The sequence below is a fragment of the Alligator sinensis genome, unplaced genomic scaffold, assembly GCF_000455745.1.
Source record: "Alligator sinensis unplaced genomic scaffold, ASM45574v1 scaffold225_1, whole genome shotgun sequence".
In the NCBI taxonomy this organism is placed as follows: domain Eukaryota; kingdom Metazoa; phylum Chordata; order Crocodylia; family Alligatoridae; genus Alligator; species Alligator sinensis.
The window spans coordinates 809709-829049 of NW_005842180.1; the positions used below are offsets into that span (position 1 = coordinate 809709).

Consider the following 19341-nt stretch of genomic DNA (forward strand, 5'->3'; position numbering starts at 1 on the left):
ACTAAAGAAGCCCACTGGGGAAATCCCTGACTTTCCTGTTTAAAAGGGGGACTATTACCTTTAGAGTAAGCATGTTCAGCTACATCCTTGGAAAAATAGTATCATTTATACACTGAAATTGTTGACATAGTAGTAATGGACAATTTGGTTTTACAACAATTGCTGGGTGGAATTAAAAGGGACAATTGCTGAATGCTTTAAAGAGCTTTTGGCGCAGGTTCATGGAATGGCTTTATTTGAAAGGGTAGTTAACAGGGCCTCTGCATTTTCTCTCATTTCAAATTCTAGCCACACAAAATGCTGATGAATCCTTTTTGGTTGGAGAAGGAAACTACAGCATAAACCTTAGACAATAGAATGGGATTTGGGGTTTTCTGTCTATTTGCTGCTGGTTTAGTTTTGATCCAGGCTGCCTTAGACAGGGTCCTGAGGATCTCATGACCTCCATCCCTACTCTCCGTGCCTGGATTCCCCCCTACTTAGGCATTACATCCTCCTATTCCAGTAAACATGGGCAACTGGTGCCTCCTGAGTCTGGGGGGGCACCAACAGGGCATGACGGGGGCACCAGCAGGTCTCTGCCGCTGGCAGAGCCAATTTCAGGGGGGGCACTAGCGCTTTCTGTGTCTCCCTACCAGCCGGAGCGCTCAGTCGGGGGGCCACCAGTGATCTCAAGGGGGGCATGTGCCCCCCCCGTGACCCTCCTACACGTTGCCTATGCCAGTAGAACTGGAGTACACACATGTAGTCTCTGATTCAGCCACCAGGATTTCCAAATGAAGCTCCCCTTCTCAGGCAAGCAGGGCTGTACATTTCAAATCAGTGCAGCTGAATCCTTTTTTTACTGGCAGTTTAAACCAACATCTAATGACAAAACTACATGCAACATGCCCAAGCCATTTAAACAGCACAGCTACCTTACCATGCAGGGCTAGCTTGGGGATCTGGAACACAAAAGAAGATGGCTACGCTGATGCTTGTTTTTCTGGATAGCAACAAATCGGTACTCACAGAATGCTTTATGGAAGTCATTTCAAACACCACTTCTCCCTACCTCACAAGCTCATTTGGGCTAGCAGATGCAGGGGTATTGTGTCCTGCTGCAGGTCTGACTGTGGTCATGAAAAAGAGGTGCTGAATGTTTTAAAACCTATCTTGTTGCCCTGTGGAACAAGGAGTGCTGCATCATTTTATTTTTTCAAATGTGTTGCCTGATAGAGGCTTGGAGCAGCTGCAGGTCTCTCAGAAACCAGAGACCCCTGGGTGTATGGCACCTCTGAAAAATTATGCTAGTGGGGCTTCTGGAATGGATGGGGTGCAATGCAGGCACTTGCCTTGTCAAGCTGCTGTGTGTAGCTTTGCCGAGGTCTTTTACCCTGTCCTTGGGCCTCCTTTGAGCTCGACTCAGTTATGTGAAGGTGGAGAATGACTTCATGATTAGGAAATCTCTTCAGCTTCAGTTGAAAAGGTAGGTTGTTGCCTGCAGTGTCCTGAGAATCTGTCCCATCTTGTCACTACAATCAGTTCTTTTTTCCCCTCTGGGGGAGATCTTTCTCGGACATGCTTTATTGTGTTATATATCACATGGCTATTTCCACAAATTCCATGCAGAATCCTGTGTTTTTCCCAAGAAAAACTTGCTGGCTAGGGAGAAACTTGATGACAGCAGAGTCATGAAAAGACAGGGATCCTTGAATACTGCAGCTGACTGTGTCATTTGCAGAGCTGTGCTGCAGACTTTATTACAATCTGTCACAATCTGTTTGGCTCTCAAATATTGAGAATTTCACATCTTTCCTCCACTGACCATTTAGTAGCTGTGATAATTAGGTCATGGAAAAAGAAGCAAATGTGAAACAAAGCTGGCAAAAGCAGCATATCCAGTGCTTTGGGGAAAAGACTGCCTTTTAATACAAAGCTTGACTGGCATCTGCATGTCTGCTTTGTACTGCAGTATGGGAGAAAAGTACGTTTAGCTGTGCCACTTTAAATGTCACTCTGCCACATCATTATAGTATGATGCTGAGGCTTCCTGATCTCCAACAGCAGCCTTATTAATGTTAAAAGATACTTATTTCCAATCAAGTTCCTACGTTAAGAGCTGCTCCTCATTTCTATTATGAACCCAGGATCCAAACACATACAGGCTTTGTAGAAGCTTAAAACCAAAGTGTCCAGCTTGGTTAAAATGTAGCTGGCATTACATGAAGAAACAGCCACTGTCATGATACACCACAGCTTTCTGTTGACACAGCTGATCTCCTAACACGAGGGAAAAGTACAACTATGTCCACGATCTGCTGTAAGCTGCTTGTGTTCTTAGCCTTTCCATGGAGAGGGGCACAACCGAGGTGCCAAAAGGAACAGAAGCTTTTGTGATATGGACACCAATCCACTGAGAATTGGACCAGCATCGTGGAATCACTTCAGACAGCCCCCTGACCAACCATGCTTGGGTTTGACTTATCTTGTATTCCACTAACTATCCCTGGAACTCCAAGTCCTCCACTCCAGGCATTTTAATGAACATACAAGATTACAGGAAAGAAAAAAAATCCAACGCAATGCAAACAAGATCCAACATGACTGACTCATGCTTTGTTGTGCATGGTGAGAGTAGACAATGGGGCCTCAAGAATCAGAACGTTCTTGTTTGGTCCCAGGGGGATGCAGGGGGTTTCAGTCACTTCATCCTTCTCATCCATTTTTCATAGAATCAGAGGACGTAGAGACCAAATAAGACACAGTTACATCACTGCAGCCATCTCCCTGCCAAAGCAAGATTGTTCCCTACAGGACATTTTTCACATTTCCTCCTCCCTTCAGTGTAGCTGCTGTAAGGACTTATGACCTGATGGTGCATTTACTAAGTATAAAGTCAAATAAACCAAGCTGCAGTGCTCCCTCCTGGAGCAGTGGAGGAGAGCCTGCCTGTATCATTTACGTGTCGCCTTAGAGACAGTATAACATCCACTGCTGTCCCGGGCCCCCACTGTGTCTGGCACTGGGAACTCTAACCAAATCCTCTCTCACATACCATAGCTCTAATGCCCTGCCATTGGGCAGATGGGAATAGTTTTCCTCTCCATCCTGGAAATGAAATATTTTCTGCCAACAAAGTCATTTTCTTGAGTGTCTAATGTCTTCATTTGGATGAAAAGAGTCTCATATCCATCAAAGCATCAGATCACAGGGAGTGAAGGAGGGGAGGGGTGAAAAAAACACACACAAAAAATTCATTGGGAGGAGGAATTTATGCTTGGCCAAAGCTAACTTATTTAAAATAATTCTAGCCTGCAAGATTGGGAATCTTGGTGACCCTGATGTGACATTACAGCATGTGACTTGCAGATAAAATATAATTAATTCTATTTGTTAATGTGTGGTTTATGCATGGAGAAAAGGGGAAAATAAATCTCTATGGGAAGGACAGCAGATGGATTGTCATAGTGTGTGCAGCTATGGGAAGTCATGTCTTATTTCAGTTAGCTTCCACAGAAACAGTGACAGGCCAGAACAAATGTAAATGTGCAATGAAACCACATTGCTAAATTGTTAGAAGTGTAATGTGCTGGATCTTCTTTGTGCTGGATCTCCCCGGACGATTCATGTACAAGCCTTACCACTGACGCTTTAGGGAACAAGGCTGGTGGACCCCAAAAGCTGACTCAAGGGCAGTACTTTCTGTGAATGCATCAAGCAGCCAAGTAGTTACTGCAGTGCAGCAGAGACCTGGCGGTGCTGTTGCAAAACCAGCTGCAGACCATGAAAAAGTAAATGCTTCCAAACCACTAGATCAATGACAGGCTTTTTCCATGCACAAGATGATCTCCTTTTTTTTTGAAAGAAATAAGCTATTTTAAAACACAACTAGCATTAATTCAAGAGAGAAGCCTCTAAATGCACTTCAGCAACTGCAAAAGAGAAACTGTTTAGAAGGGAAGGCTAGTTTTAATGAAGTAGGGAAGGCTTGAAACTTTGTGCTAGGAGAGATTCATCCCCTCTTTCTGTATGACATTTTAGAAGGTTTGGAGGTGACTGGATTTTTTTGCCATGAAGGAGATTTGGGGGGGAAGATGGAGGGAGGAAGGGACGGATAGGGATGGAGGACTGAATTCTGAGTGAACTTAACAGCCTATTATCTTCGAGGTCTCAGTCTCTGCCAGTGCAAGTAACAATAACAGATAAAGCCCAATGGCTGGATATTTCTGCAAATGTTATAAGCACTGTGATATTTAACAACATTCACATTTGAATGTCTCCATTAGGCTTCAGTTAATTTTCTAGCTCTTATCTCCCTCCTTCAAAAGCTCTTTGAAGTTTCAGGAAGATGATACTGCACCATTTCACTTCCAGCTCACACTTGGAAGGTGATCTTTGCAAATGAAAGGACTGAGCATAACATTTTATTTAAATAAGAGCTTACTTTTGAACATACAGTTCTGTTAGGAAGTGGAGTCTTCACAGACGCCTGGAACACAAGGGATGCTAGTCATTCTCCATTTGTGCAAGTAAGAGAAACAGAAATTTTCACTGCCAGATCTCAAGGTCTTTCCCCAAGAACGCAGTAATTTGGCTGGATTCACAACAATATAAATCTGTGCAGGCCCTTTGTATGTTGGAATCAAAACCAAGTTGATGGTTTTTTTAAAATATAGCTATCACTAATCAGGTCCCAGTAGCTTCCCTCTGGATAGGACTTTTTGCCTGAGAACACTGCTAAAACACAAGAGAACACATACGGCGGTTAGTTTATAGACTAGTTTGGCTAGTATGGTCCTCAGAAAAATATCTGTTTCCACTTGTCATGGAATATGTGTTTGAGCCCTGCTGGCAGCAACAATCCCATCTAACATGGTCATAGCTAACTCAGTCTTATTTCCATTATATACTGAGCCTTAGCTCCAACTTTATGTCTAGTTTAATTTGATTATTTTTCTTTCCCCTCTTCTGCCCAACCAGCGCTACTTGCTAGGCATTTGCTAGGTTTTTAACTGGAAATACAGGCTAATCAACTTAAGGCGCAGTAGATAAACTGAAGTTTTTCTGCATCTAGTTAGCAAACCACACTTTGTGATTCCGCTCTGCCTCTGCTACCTAAGGCCAGGGGCATCAACCTGAAACCAAGGAGTAAAGGCAACAAAACCCAAAAGCTACAGTTAAAAGATATACACAGAATGCTGACCCAGCTGCTTCTAGCACCACTATCAGACTCTGCAGAGATGAGGCAAAAGACCCTTGGGCAATGATTACTCCGCTCATGTCATTTAGGGCTTTTACCCAACCAAATGCACACACAAACACCAATTACAATTTTTTTAAACCACCATTTTTGTTTACTGCATCAACCAAACTAAATGTGCAGCAACTGCAACCTAAGACTATAAAGCAAAAATATGAGCACTATTGATTTTTTTACAGCAGCGATGTTCTTATATTTATATAATGCCTTTCATGTTCAAGTATCTATAGGCACCTTACAATCTTAACCATGAAATTAAGCTACCCTACAGAGGAAAATGATAGGACTCAACAACACTACACACTCATTTTAGGCCAAAAATATAGAAGAAAATATTTTTTTCATCCTGAAACTGTTAGAAGGATTTTTAGTAGGCAGAACATAATTATCAGGGCAGGAACTGGACACCTGGTCTCTTGCATAAATAAATACATAAATACACAAAATAAAAATAAATCTGTGAGCTCTGTACAAAGGATGGATGATCTTTACGACTGGAGGCAAGGGTAAAATGTGTTTGCACACTATCACTTAACATCATTTTCATAATAGTCACCACAAACTGCACAGCTTGCAGTCACTACACATGCAAACACAGAATAGGTGTGTAACTGCAGGCAGGCTTCAGTTTAAAAGTATGTCCATTAATAACAACTGTTTGTCAAGATATCTGTTTCCTTTCTCAACTGAAAGCCAACAGCTCCCACAGCAACGTTCCCCTGTCATCAAACTACAGAATTGGGTTGGTCCTCATTCAAAGAGATGAATGCAGCTGTTGAATCAGCAAAATGCCACCACACCAGCTTCTACAGTGGTTTCCCACCCAAGTACTGACCTGGGGCACATTTTCTTAGCTGAAGACCTGGATTCTCATTCTACCTTTGCAACTGCAATCACGTGTAAACTCAGGCAAATAACTAAAATGGGAACAGCAACACTTCCCTACCTCTCAAGGACCTGGCAAGTCCTTTAGTTCTGATTTTACCTATAAACACACCTGAGAGATCTCTACAAAGACTGCCAGACCAAAAAGAAAACCTAAATTTAAATCTTACTCTACGGCTTAAACACAGATTTTGGATTTCTCTAGGGACAAAGCCTTTTACTCTGGGATCCTACAGCTTGTACATGACTACTGATCCACTTTAAGTACCTGTGAAATATCTGAGAGTAGTTTTTCCCCAAGGACAACTGAGGCTAATTCAATTTAATTGTCATTCAAGTTACCTGTGTAAATACTGTCCTTGTTGTGATATGAGTCAAAGCCTGGGATAATCAGACCCTGGATAAACCCAATGTCTGTTTTTACCCTAGGGTTGTAACATAAATCTAGTCTCCAGGAAGTGGAAGAGGTTACTTACCGCCTAAGTGCATTTGTTAGCTCTGCAGCCAGTTCGCTCTCATTGTATGGTCTCAGCTCAGCTAGTGTTAACGACGCTGTGGTCCCATCAGTGCATTCCTGAAAAATATAGGCACATCATCTCACCCAAAGTTACTCATCACATTAAGGGATGAACTAACCGCATGTTTAAGCTCACGAATGCTTTTTAAACTGAGCCAAAACAAAATAAACACTGCACAATTCACAAGGTAGATCCACACTCCAAGGGCCAGACATACCATTTCACATACTCATCTAGTGTTTTATGCAACATTTCACACGAATAAGTAAATAATTTACTAAGCTCTGTTATTGTGCATATTCTCATTGGTGTCTTATTTCACTTCACATGTGAACACCATATTTAAAGGGGGAAAATACCCACTGACCAAACAAAAATTCAAAGGATGTTTCACCAAAATATCCATAGGAAAAGGACACTGCTCCACTCCTCTGCACCCTCCTCCCCTTTAAAAAATTTTTTTTTTTTACTGGCGTGGTTTTCTGGGGACACAGAAGCACAGATGAGGGAATGAGGGGTTACAGAATTTAAAATATTCCCATTTTCATAGTAAAATTATAAACCTAAACAAACATAGCTTAGGTTAATTAAAAATAATTTCCTCCCCATTCATTGAAACCTATCTAGACTATAGGATAGGATTTTAATTAAATCCTTAGCCATTCTCTAGACATATGCGGTCTAGTGGATCCCAGTTTATTTCTGGATATGTATATCCTCTGTCATCAACTTGCAAGGAGAAGCAATCCTTGAAAGACCATAATAATCTTTGCAATAACAGTTAGTGGGGTTGGTTCTGACTGCATTCCTCCCCAGAAATAATAAGTGCACTTCAGTCAGGGAATATAGGATCAAAGTGTTCCTAAATCCTAGAATGGAACATGCCACTTAATACCTGAAAGAATCAGAAAGGATTGTGCAAGTGTACATGAAAGCCAGAGTGGTTATCATGCTTATACCTCCTGGGGGAAGAAATGTGATTAATTATGTTTACTCTGAATCTGGAAACTCATTAATTCCTGACCTTGCCCATTTTGTCTTTGCTGCTACTGCTGGTGGAGCTGAGAGATCTCATCCTCTGTTCTTTTTGCTCTTCCACCTCAGACTTAAGGTGCTCGATGTGGACCAGGTAGGCCTGTTCTTGGGCTTCTCGGGTACTTAGTTTCAATTCAAGTGCTTTCTTTTCTTTCTCTAGAAGGTACAGTTGTGCCTTTAGCTCAGCCATCTCCTCCTGTTGAAGAGAGGAAGATCACTTCAAAGAATTGTACACAAATAGGAGACAGTGTTTAGACAAGGAATGAAATCACATGTGCATTACTTACCAATGCTTCAAGCTTTAGTTTGATTTTCAATGTATTTTTAATTTGGGAGTCACAATATATGTGTGCTCTTGTAACAGGAATCATTTGCAGACACATAACAGACAGGAGTTTTCTACAGTAAATGTGTTTTTTTTAACTGAATGTGATCACGCGTGTTATATTTATAAGCAAAAATAACTAGGAAAACATTTGCAACTTGCATTTATCTGGATATAAAAGACCCGATTGAGAGATAAGTCTAAGTTGGTGCAATATTCGCTTCTTTCTGGGTACACCAATTAGCATTTAGACTGTCACAACCAAATTCAAAGGTGATTAAGTTACATGCTAAGAGAGGCATGGTAGTCTAAGGAAAAAAATAATTAATTTAAATTAATGGAGCTATCTTAAATGGATCAAACCTGGGTAGCTGACAAACTATAAAGAAAAATGTAAATGAGGAACTGTCACCCAGTGGGTTTGTTTCTGTAAGACCCCACATGGTTTTGTTCTTGGCCTGATGCTAATCATTATTTTTATCAATAATCCATAAGAAAATGTAAAATCATTATTGATAAAATCTGTTGAAAACACAAAAATTGGTAGAAAGGAACATAGTAATGGGGACAGGTCAGTTAGATCTGGCATCACTTGAACTGCATGCACTTGCATGTGCTTTAATATAGCTAAATGCAAGGTCATAAGATGTAGCAACAAAGAATATAGGTCACTTGTATAGGACTGGGCAATGTATCCTGGAAAGCAGGATTTAGAGATGACAGTTCAATGGTGATTCATTGAACATGAGCTCCCAGTGGAATGCTGTAGAGAAAAGGGTGGGTGCAATCCTGGAATAATTTGCAGGGGACTATCAAATACAATTTACTGGGTGGTCCTGGACCTCTTTAAATGCCATTTCTGAGACGACTAATGAAATACAGTTTCTAGTTCTGGTGTTCATACTCCAAAGAGGAAGATGGAAAAGGTTCAGGAAGAGCTAAAAGAATGACTAAAGAAAGATCTGACCTAACAGACTTGAAAAAAACTGGTCTGTAGGGATTTTTGCCTTCCTCCATAGTGAGAGGCATAGCTCTCTTCCTCGGATCTCAAGTGCACTTTAACAGCTCTTGCAGCACCAGCACACTGACTGCTGTTAATCCCCTGCTTTACCTGTGGCACGTTGGGGTGCTTTGGTGCCCTTGGGCTATGTGCCTTGTGGTTATGCCAAAGAGTTGATTGTGTAATGTTAGGAATAGGTTAGATAAGGACTTGTATGAGATTGTTTGGATAGGGATTATCCTGGCTTGAGCAGAGTTTGGACTAGATGATATGATTCTACCTAAATTTATTGCAGAGAAGATTAAGCAGCAACTTGATCACTGTCCACATAACATCCACTTGCAAAAGAGATTTCTGTTAGTAGAGATCTCTTTGATCTAGCAGAAAGAGAGATCCAGCAGCAGGAAGCTGAAGCCCAACAAACATGCCCAAGAAAAAAACTTTTTTTGTTGTTTTTTACAATGAGAGTAATTAACCATTGAAACAACTTACTTAGGCACATGGATTCTCCATTACTTGAAGTCTTTAAATCAGTGGTTCTCAACCTTTTCAGGTTCAGAGCACCCCTCCAGCACTTCTTTGAAAGTTGCAGCAGTCCCAGTAGAGAACCAATGTTGATGTACTGTTCTGGGCTTTGCATTTTAAAAAGGACACAGAGAAGCTAGAGAGGGTCCAGACATGGGCAGAGATGATCAAGGCTTAGAAGTCAAGTTATATGAGGAGATGCTGAAGGAGTTAGATTTGTTCAGCTTTCAGAAAAAATGTTTAAAAGGGGACATGATAGCAGTCTTCAAATACTCGAAGGGCTACCATAGAGAAGACAGCAGTCTTCAAATACTTGAAGGGCTGCCATTTACTTTTCTCTAATGTTACACAGGATCAATGGCTTAAAGTTGCAGCAAAGTAAATTTAGATTGGATATCTGGAAAAACTTCTTCAGTGTGAGAAAAGTGAGGCAGTGGAATAGACTGCCTAGGGAAGCTGTGGACTCTCCATCACTGGATATGTTTGAGAAGAGGTTGGACAGCCACTGGTCAGAGATGATGTAGGCATAGCTACGCCTATGTACTACCATGGATATTTCCCATGTTTCTGGGCTTTGTTGGTTGCTCCCACTTCACCCTCCCCACTTTTCTGCTATATGTGCCAGGGTGTTTTTAAGCCTCCCTAGAGGCATTGGGAGCTGGCTACAGCTAAGGCTGGGGACTTCAAATGCGGTGTGCCGATTCTCCTGCTAGGAGCAAAGCCAGAGGTTCCTGGCTACAGGGTCTTACCCCTCCGTTCAGGGTCGAACTGATGGCTGTATCTGGAGTCAGGAAGGATTTTTACCCCATGGGCAGACTGGTACAGGCTGTGGGGGGGTTTGCCTTTCCCTGTAGCAAGAGGCATGGCCCTCTACCTGGGGCCTCTTGAGCACTTATTGACAACATTTCATAGAAGGAGGACATTGGCTGCCATAGTCCCCCACCTTAACCTGCAGCAGGTTAGGGTGTCGGGTCTATGTTGTATTAGGGTTGAGGGTAGTCTTAGGTAGAGTTTAGATTATGCTTGCATGATATGGTTTGAATAGGGATGATCCTGCCTCAGGCAGGGGGTTGGAGTAGATGACTTCTAGAGGTCCCTTCCAGCCCTACTTCTCTATGACCTCAATGCCTGTCAACCAGGTTTGGCCATCTCCAGGTAAAAGTGCCCCACGTCTGCTGCACAGATAGCTCAGGAAGAGCTGTGATGCACACAGTACTGCTGCACTAGAGCTCTAGTTAATCTAAAGCAGGCAGGAGCTGCTGCAGGTTGGGTAGCTCTTCCTCGTCCATCTCCACCTCTCACCTCTCCTCCTGGTCTTCCCACAACTCCTCTCAGAAACAGAGGCGTGAGAGTCCTGTGTGTCCCTGTTTCTGGGAGGAGCATGGGAGGCACAGAACAGGAAGGGCTACAGCACCAGCCAGCAGCTACAGCTTTAGGGTTATCAGAGCCTTAAAGCAGAAGGAGTGTGTATATAGGGCAGTTTTACCTGGCTGCTGCCACCATGACATCCCAGTTAAGAACCCCACTGCTTTAAATTAAGGTGGGGCTCCTTCTAAGAGATATGCTCTAGCTCAGTAGTTTTCAATCTGTGGTCTGCTGACCCTACGTTTACGGGGTCTGCGAAAGATTACTATGATCTATCAAAAGTATGTGAATACCCACACTTACAATACAAAGGGGGCTGCACCTCCATTCAAAATTTTTATGGGTCCACAAATTAAAAAAGGTTGAAAACCACTGCTCTATTGTAAAGAACAGTTATAGAGCTGATAGACAAATTAAAGGGTGAATTATTTTATTAGTTATGAAGAGTATCAGATTGGATGACCACTTCGGTCACTTCTATGAATTTGTGACTCAGTGCCTTGTTTTATTCGGTAAAGAGTGACATTTGTGGACTTCAAATAGATCCCCTGAAACCAGTGTGTCTGGAGTATGGTGATGATACCCACTGCAGGTGTGAGGATAAAGCAGTCAGTAAACAAGAAGGCACATCTCAGTGTCTTGCAGGGATCAACCAAAAAGCATACACAGTGGAAAGTGAGGAATGAAAACAAATGCAAGGTTGAAGATGTTGGCATGCATGCTTCTATCTACTCTACACACAGAATCTGCACAACTTCAACTCCAATTGGTTGAGTTAAACTGGTGCACGTATTGTGTATAGACTTATATCAGCTTAGCTTGGTTCCATCAGTTTAGACCAGTGGTGCTTAACGTGTGGCCCATGGGTTGTATCTGGCCCTTGAGGTGACTAGGAGCAGGGGCAAACAGTTTGGCCTTTGCAACCCTCTTGTTCATAGATTCATAGATGTTAGGGTCGGAAGGGACCTCAATAGATCATCGAGTCCGACCCCCTGCATAGGCAGGGAAGAGGGCTGGGTCTAGATGACCCCAGCTAGATCCCTATCTAACCTCCTCTGGAAGACCCCCAGGGTAGGGGAGAGCCCCACCTCCCTTGGGAGCCCATTCCAGCCCTTGGCCACTCTAACTGTGAAGAAGTTCTTCCTAATGTCTAGGCTAAATCTGCTCTCTGCTAGCTTGTGGCCATTATTTCTTGTACCCCCCGGGGGCGCCTTGGGGAATAAAACCTCACCAATTCCCTTCTGTGCCCCTGTGATGACCTTATAGGCAGCCACAAGGTCGCCTCTCAACCTTCTCTTGCAGAGGCTGAAAAGGTCCAGGTTCTCTAGTCTCTCCTCGTAGGGCTTAGTCTGCAGGCCCTTAACCATACGAGTGGCCCTTCTCTGGACTCTCTCCAGGTTATCCGCATCCCTTTTGAAGTGCGGCGCCCAGAACTGCACGCAGTACTCTATATTACTTACTGGAAGTGATCCCTGTTCTGTCCCCTTCCCTTATGGTAAATACTGTTTGTGGGAAGCAAGCTCTCTTCCTCTCTTCCCCCAGCCACCTCTCTCCTCTCTTTCGCTACAAGAGGAAAGTGTTGGCCTGTAGTGCAGTCATTTCACAAGCACTGGGTCCATGATGCTAGAAGGTTATGCCCCACTGGTTCAAATGGCACCTATACATTGACAGACTACACCAACAGAAGACAGGCTTAAACTGACAAGAAAGTCGAACCAGTTTAACTAAATTGGTATAAAACCAGGTTAACTAAATTGGTATAAAAATCGAACTCTTAGTTATATCCACATAACTCTGTCTTTTGACCAGGGCCACAGTTCAGTCCTACGAAACTGCAACGGTAAACCTTTGTGCTCTTACACCACCTGCTTCTTGCTACTACCTCAAATCTGTGTTACAGCAGTTTCAAGAATGGCTCTGGATTGATCACTTGAGTACATTAAAGATGAAAGCTTTTGAGACACACTTCCTCCTTCCTGAGGCAATATTAAATGGAGGTGGATTTGTTCTGCCTCAGCCTGCAAGCCTGGGAGCTGCACATGTGCAAGTCAGTGAGAAAAGTAATGAAGCATCACAGTAGTATTGCTATGCCATGCACTTGGTCTCCCTCCAGCAACTCCACTGCCATATCTCTGCTGCAACCATCTGGGCTTGTCAGTTACCATGTCATAAGCTTAGCGTTGCAGATAAAGTCTTTGCTTAGTTCACATGGGCTTAGTCATTGCTAATGCTCTTGCCCTCCATCACTATCCAGCTACTGGAGTGTGAATGCCAACCCTGCTATGTGCCCCCTTGCCCCACCCCAAAAATCACCTTAATCTTCCATGTCTGTGACCCTAACACAGCTTTGCAGACAGAAAGGGCACTAGGCATGTCACACACTTATCATTAAGGGAACTTGATAAGTTCAGTATAATGCAGCTACGCAGTTTGATCCATTATCAATGCAGACTTAAAAAAAAGTCTTTCCCCAATCTTGGCTACATCTCAACATTAGCCAAACGTGTTTGTTAGTCTACAGACAATCAGAACTACAAAATTAAATCATTCTTATTCATGACAAAAGGATGTTAATGGTAAAGCCTGAAGAAAATTCCAACTATTTTATTGCTGATCTGAGCAGAAACATCAAATGAACATGCCTACTTGTTGCTGCTGGGTGCTCTAGCAGATAGTGAGGTGGACTGCAGTGCAGCAATTAACTACTGTCAAGATTTGTTTAGGGAAGGTGGGTGGAGGTGGAGGTAGGAAGGGAATGAAACATTCATGCCTATCTTCTGGGTGCAAAAACTTCCCTACTAACTTCCACAACGCAATTACATCTGAAAAATTAAATATCTGCAGCAATGGAAAGTACAGAAGCAGCACAACAATCTAATTTAACATAAAAACAAACAAGCCCAAGGGAAGCAGCATTGATTGCTCTGGATATAGCAAGGGAAAGCTTTGGGGGACAGTACTACATAATACCATAATTCCTACTGAATTGTTCAGGTCTAACAGGCTGCATAAGATACATGATTATGGGTATGCTGAAACCTTTTCAGAGACAGTAAATACAGGGATACTTTACATAGGGGTTAGCTTATTCCAAAGAGAAGGATAAGCTGTGCTAATCACATGCTTGCTATTGTTACAGCATCCCAATGGGATGTAAGGACTGTGCACACAAGCTAGATACATAAAGCCTGTAGTCGGGAATTAGAAATGTGTTTCTAGATCAGGGGTTCAAGGATGCTCAGCCTTAAGTTGCTATTCATCTGTACGGGTGTGGTTGTTACCCTGAGTTCTAGTTTTAGTTCAAGATAAAGTAATCCAGGGCACAGACTGCTTCGCATAAAATACCTTCATAGCCATGAGTTCCTGCATCAATACAGCATTTTCCAGATCAAGCCTCTGACTGTCTCCACGAGGTTTGACATCATAACTGAGTGGATCAATGTGAATGCTCTCCAGTTCCAACATGGTGAGTTTGACTGCTGCCCTATCATTCTTCAGTTGCTGGATGTAATCTTTCAACCGCTGCTCATCCTCTTTTGTGAACTCTGTATCACAGCTACTTGCAGTTGAGCTGGTAGTACTGAAAAAAGCAAACACATCCTCACCACCTTGAAAAAGGGGATTGTATTTCTAGTATCCTCACACTATTTGCACTTCAGTTTAATCAACAAATCTGATCCATCCATCCATTTTTACATTACCAGTTACAATAGAATATAATTTTAATTAGGATCTAGTATGTATTTTTTAAAGCACTATGGCAGCACTTTAGTAAACACCACCATCAGTGTGTTAAGTATCCAATTTTTCATATTTGGGAGGAAAATTTTATGAATTCTGTTTCACTCTCTGAATTCAGGTAAAAGATATGGATAGTATACCAAGTGTTACAATATACAGAAAATGCATCTACAAGCCTTTCAACATAAAGAAAAGAAAAAGCATTCTTCAGACAGAATAAGAATAAAAGAAAAAAAATCTCAGAATACTGAATCAATTACTTCTTCGGTGCAAAGTCAGGTATTTTGTTGCCTGGAATTAAATTATTTTGACTGAAATAACAGCTTTTGAGTATACCCTTTAAAAAAAAAAAAAGTGAACTCAGTGCTTTATGTATTATACTGAGAGCAATGACAACTAAGGTCTATTACATACAGCACCTTTGATACAGCACTGGCAATAGCACAGCCAACTTTTATACATTGCCTCCCCACTGTGCCCTAACTTTCCAGGGCAAGGACAAGACCTAGAAGCAAAATGGTATTTCAGAGCCTGTGATCTCCTTGTAATAAATGTTATGGTTCCTTATTTTTGATAGACACCTGCAGGAACTTGCCTGAGACTGACTGGCAGGTTGCTTTAGCAGATCCACCAGCAACTGTCACATGGATGGCAGTGTCTTTCAATCCCTATCAGGCTGGGGCTGAATCTGAAATAGCAACCAGCTACCTATCCAAAAGACAGCCAAATCACTCAAACTTAGAGATTTATCACAGGATTTCTAATGAACTCCTTCATCTGACTTTTCTGTAGCGTTCCTTTTCTAAGATGCAGTTTCCAAAGCAAAACTGTCAGTCAATTAGCTTTCTGACATGGCACCAAACATGGAGCTTTTCTAAAGAGAAAACAATGTCTAGATAAGCATGGGGTGCCTCAGTGCTCTGTCCCTATCTATCTGCATACTAGTGGTCTAGGGAAGAGAGATTTGTGGAGGTTAATTGCAATGCTGCTTTAATTCCTTAACATTACAGTGCTGAATATAACTGCAATAACACAAAAAAGAAAAGAACCAACACTGCATTTTCTACAACCTCACACAGACAGGCTGCCTGCTGTCTCCCGAGGACCTGTAATCAGCTGCTGGGTGAGGGTTAAGTCATCCATTAAGTGTGCCTGTCTGGAATGCTGGATGATCTCAGTTATCAGCAGGGGAATAAATCACTTTCTGTATTGGGTTGCATTATTTTTCAACATTTTTGAGGGAAAAACCCCACCCTTTGGAGTCCTGCTGTCTCGAGAATAATGTCCTCGAATTGTATTTTGCGTGTGCTAGTATGCACTGGAGAAAGAAGGGAAAAAAATAGGCTGAACCTGTGTTCTAACTGTGTCAATTTTAAGCTGCATCAGATAACGGCCAGAGAATCTTTGGCCAGAACTGCAAAAGCAGGGCAGCCCAGGAGGAAAGGGAGCATTGGCACAGCTACAAAGACTTCCCTAAGTCTCTCCCTCTCACAAAATATCACATTACATGGCTTTGCTGCAGCTTTCTGCTCATTTCAAATAATTTCTTCTCTCTCCAAGGAATAATAGGCGCCATGTTTACTTGAAATGAAAACCCTTTTTTGTTTTTGTTTTCACTAATTTCCATCTGCATTGAATCAGAAAGCAGTTTGTCTAGTTTAGGCAAAAATATCTGCAGGTATTAATGAGGTCTGCTTAATACTTTTGTGTTTCAGAGGATCTTAAAGCTCTTTATAAACCTTAATTCAGGCTCACTACTGCACACCTCTGAGATAGGAAATTCAATAAATTAATATTCAAATCCATCTTCAAGTGGCACTGTAAGCTCCTCTGGCTTCCATAATAAAAATAAATCACAGTTTTTCTGGATTACACATCCACACCAGAGGTCCCCTGAACCTTGGGGACAGCCTATGGGGTCCCATACAACAATTAGTGCTCATTTTAACTTTCATATAAAGACAAGATATACCTCTAGACTCCTGTGCTGGGCAGAGTGCTTTCAAACTGAAAAACAAGTACAGGACTGTAAGCCTATGGTGGGTATTAGTTTTAAAGCTCACTAATTAATATTTGCAGTACCTGCCACAGCTGTAGAAGACTGATGTTAATGTCAGTGTCTGTAGGTCTCTCCATTTTTTGGAGACGAATACACAGCTGTGGAAGGCAAGCTGGGTTGATAAAAGCGATGCTAAGACCGGTCTGGCTTTAGCTCAATCCTGGCTGCCTGCCTGCAGCTGAGCTGGCTCCTCTGCTGAAGTACTAGTGAAGTCTCTTTTACAAGGTGAGGGGAGTTTAAGGGTGAAGCTTTTTCAATCACAGGCAGAAGAAAAAGAGAGCTCTCCCTTCTCCAATTTCAGCCATAATCCTGCCCCTTCCATGAAAGAGAGAGAAGCAGCAATCTGGGTAGCAGAGGGTAGGGTTTCACAGCCAACCCCTACTCATAGAAGGTGGAAAGCACACCCATCTCCCCACCCCTTGTTATTTATCTTACTATTTTCTACCCTCTGGACCCAGAAAAAGAGGTCCAGAATATGAATCTGCATCACCAAACAAGGAAAAAATGCCAACATGAATGAGTGTGACTGTGCTGTGACACCGTTAGGTGACCTCCTACACCGGCTCTCTACAAAATTCTCAGGCCAGCCCTGTTGTTTTTTTGGTGGGGGCAGGGGTGGTGAGGGGGGTGACAGAGTGGACAGGGGAAGAAACTGTCAGTGATGACACTTCCCTAGCTAAGAACTGTACAGTACTGAATTTGGCATCCTAATGTCCTTTTCTATAGCAATCAGGATAACAAGAATGAAACCAGGGGACTAAACAGGAAGAATGTCTGAATCAGAAAAACTGATACACGATTTCATGTCAGTCCACACACAGTGTTACTGCACAGTCAGCCGCTTACATGTGCGTTACTGTGCAGTAACTAATTAGGAGTAAATTTGATACTTGCATCATGCGTGGTGCAGGTATCAAATTTATGCTCAAGTTAGCGTAAGTCACCATATCTACTGCACAGTATGGGCATGCATATGTAGATGTGTGCCCGTACGGTGCAGTAATTCCGGCTACTACACAGTAAATGTGCACGTGTAGACATATCCACGGTGTTGGTAAATAACCAAGATGAACATTCTACCCACACTGCCCATCTCTGGAAGCTGACATGATGCCTAGATGAGGTCAAATTAATTTTCATATCTAATCTTTAGAGAGAACATATGACACTGGGAAAGGTTTTATCAGTTGACGTATGTGTGTGTACATACACAAATTCACTCGTAATATTTCTCTGTTTACTGATGCCATTAGGTGTATCTTGTCTTTTCATTTCATTTCACAGAATGTGTCTGGAGGATGGGGATACAATGACCCTTACCTTTTATGAAATTCAATTTGAAATATATAATTGCATGTTAATAGAACTAAAATCATGTAGAAAGTGTCAAATTCATGTAGCATTCTTGATAGCATCAACACAAGTATTTTTAATTTAACGAATGCATTTGTTAGGAAATGCACATTTGTCCACTCATCTTCCAAGTCACAGTGGCTCCACATCTCTGAAAGTGCATCACTGGAAGGCAGGAATAACCTTTTCAAATAAACTGGCCTTTCCCTCAGACAAGGCAGAATTAAAATGGCAGCTTATTGGGCTAAAATCACAATACTCTGGCAAATCCACGTTCCTCTTTTAAACACTACGTGTTCCAATGACTAAGTGTCGTGTTGACAGCATAAAAACAATCTTTGGGACCTGGAAGCATCAACACATTTCCATATCACCACTTCTGTATTTCAGCCAAGATAATTCTTTATTTCAAGTGCTTATCTGAAATCTGTGAGGTGGATGTGATAAGTGGATTTAGCTCTATGTTTGGTTGTGTCCAGATGGCTTGTGGCATGTCGCAAAAAAGGTACAAATACAGACTGGGGCATGATTGGCAAGGCTGTAGACTGCAGAGAAGGACCTGGGGGTTACAGACCATAAAGCTGAATATAAGGCAACACTGTGCTATTCTTGCAAAAAAAGCCAACAGCATACTGGGTTGTATTAACAATAGTGTCACTTGCAAATTAAGGGAAGTGATTCTTCCACCCTATTCAGCACTGGTGAGGCCTGGAGTACTGTATCCAGTTTTGGACCTCACGTTTCAAGAAAGATGTGGACAGATTGGAAAGAGTTCCATGCAGAGTGACAAAGATTATTGGAACTTGGGAAGCAAGACTTACGTGTAAAGGCTGAAAAGAACTAGTGTCTCCAGTCTTCAGTCTGGAGAAGAGAAGACAGAGAGGATTTGATAACAGTCTTCAACTACCTGAGGAACAATTATAGAGAGGACAGAGCCCATGCTTTTCTCTGTGACCACAGGGGATAGGCAGGACTAGTAATGGCCTCAAGCTGCAGCATGGGAAATTTAGGTTGGAGATTAGGAGGAACTTTTTGACTATGAGGGTGGTCAAGCATTGGAACAGGATATCTAGAGAAGTTGTGAAATTTCCATCCGTGAAAATTTTCAAGAGCGGATTGGACATTTGGCTGGGGTGGTTTAATCAGGGATGATCCTGTCATGAGGAGTGAGCTGGACTAAAAAACCTTGTGAGGTCCTTCCCAGCTCTATTTTCCTACGATCCTTTGTTATAGAAACACATTTCCTTTGCATACAATAGTCACACTGTTCCTCCCCATCTAGATGAAAGGTTG

General features: G+C 42.2%; 1 protein-coding gene across 2 annotated transcripts in view; it reads right to left on the reverse strand.

The window, feature by feature from the left end:
- The window catches only part of MCC (MCC, WNT signaling pathway regulator), a 362568-nt gene that overhangs the window by 11794 nt on the left and 331433 nt on the right, over positions 1 to 19341 (reverse strand). For both annotated transcript variants that reach the window (XM_014521105.2, XM_006026174.3), the window contains 3 exons: positions 14241 to 14475; positions 7670 to 7876; positions 6604 to 6701 (listed from right to left, as the gene is read on the reverse strand). In XM_014521105.2, the coding sequence (XP_014376591.1) occupies positions 6604 to 6701; positions 7670 to 7876; positions 14241 to 14475 (540 nt within the window). The remainder of the gene's footprint in view (positions 1 to 6603; positions 6702 to 7669; positions 7877 to 14240; positions 14476 to 19341) is intronic.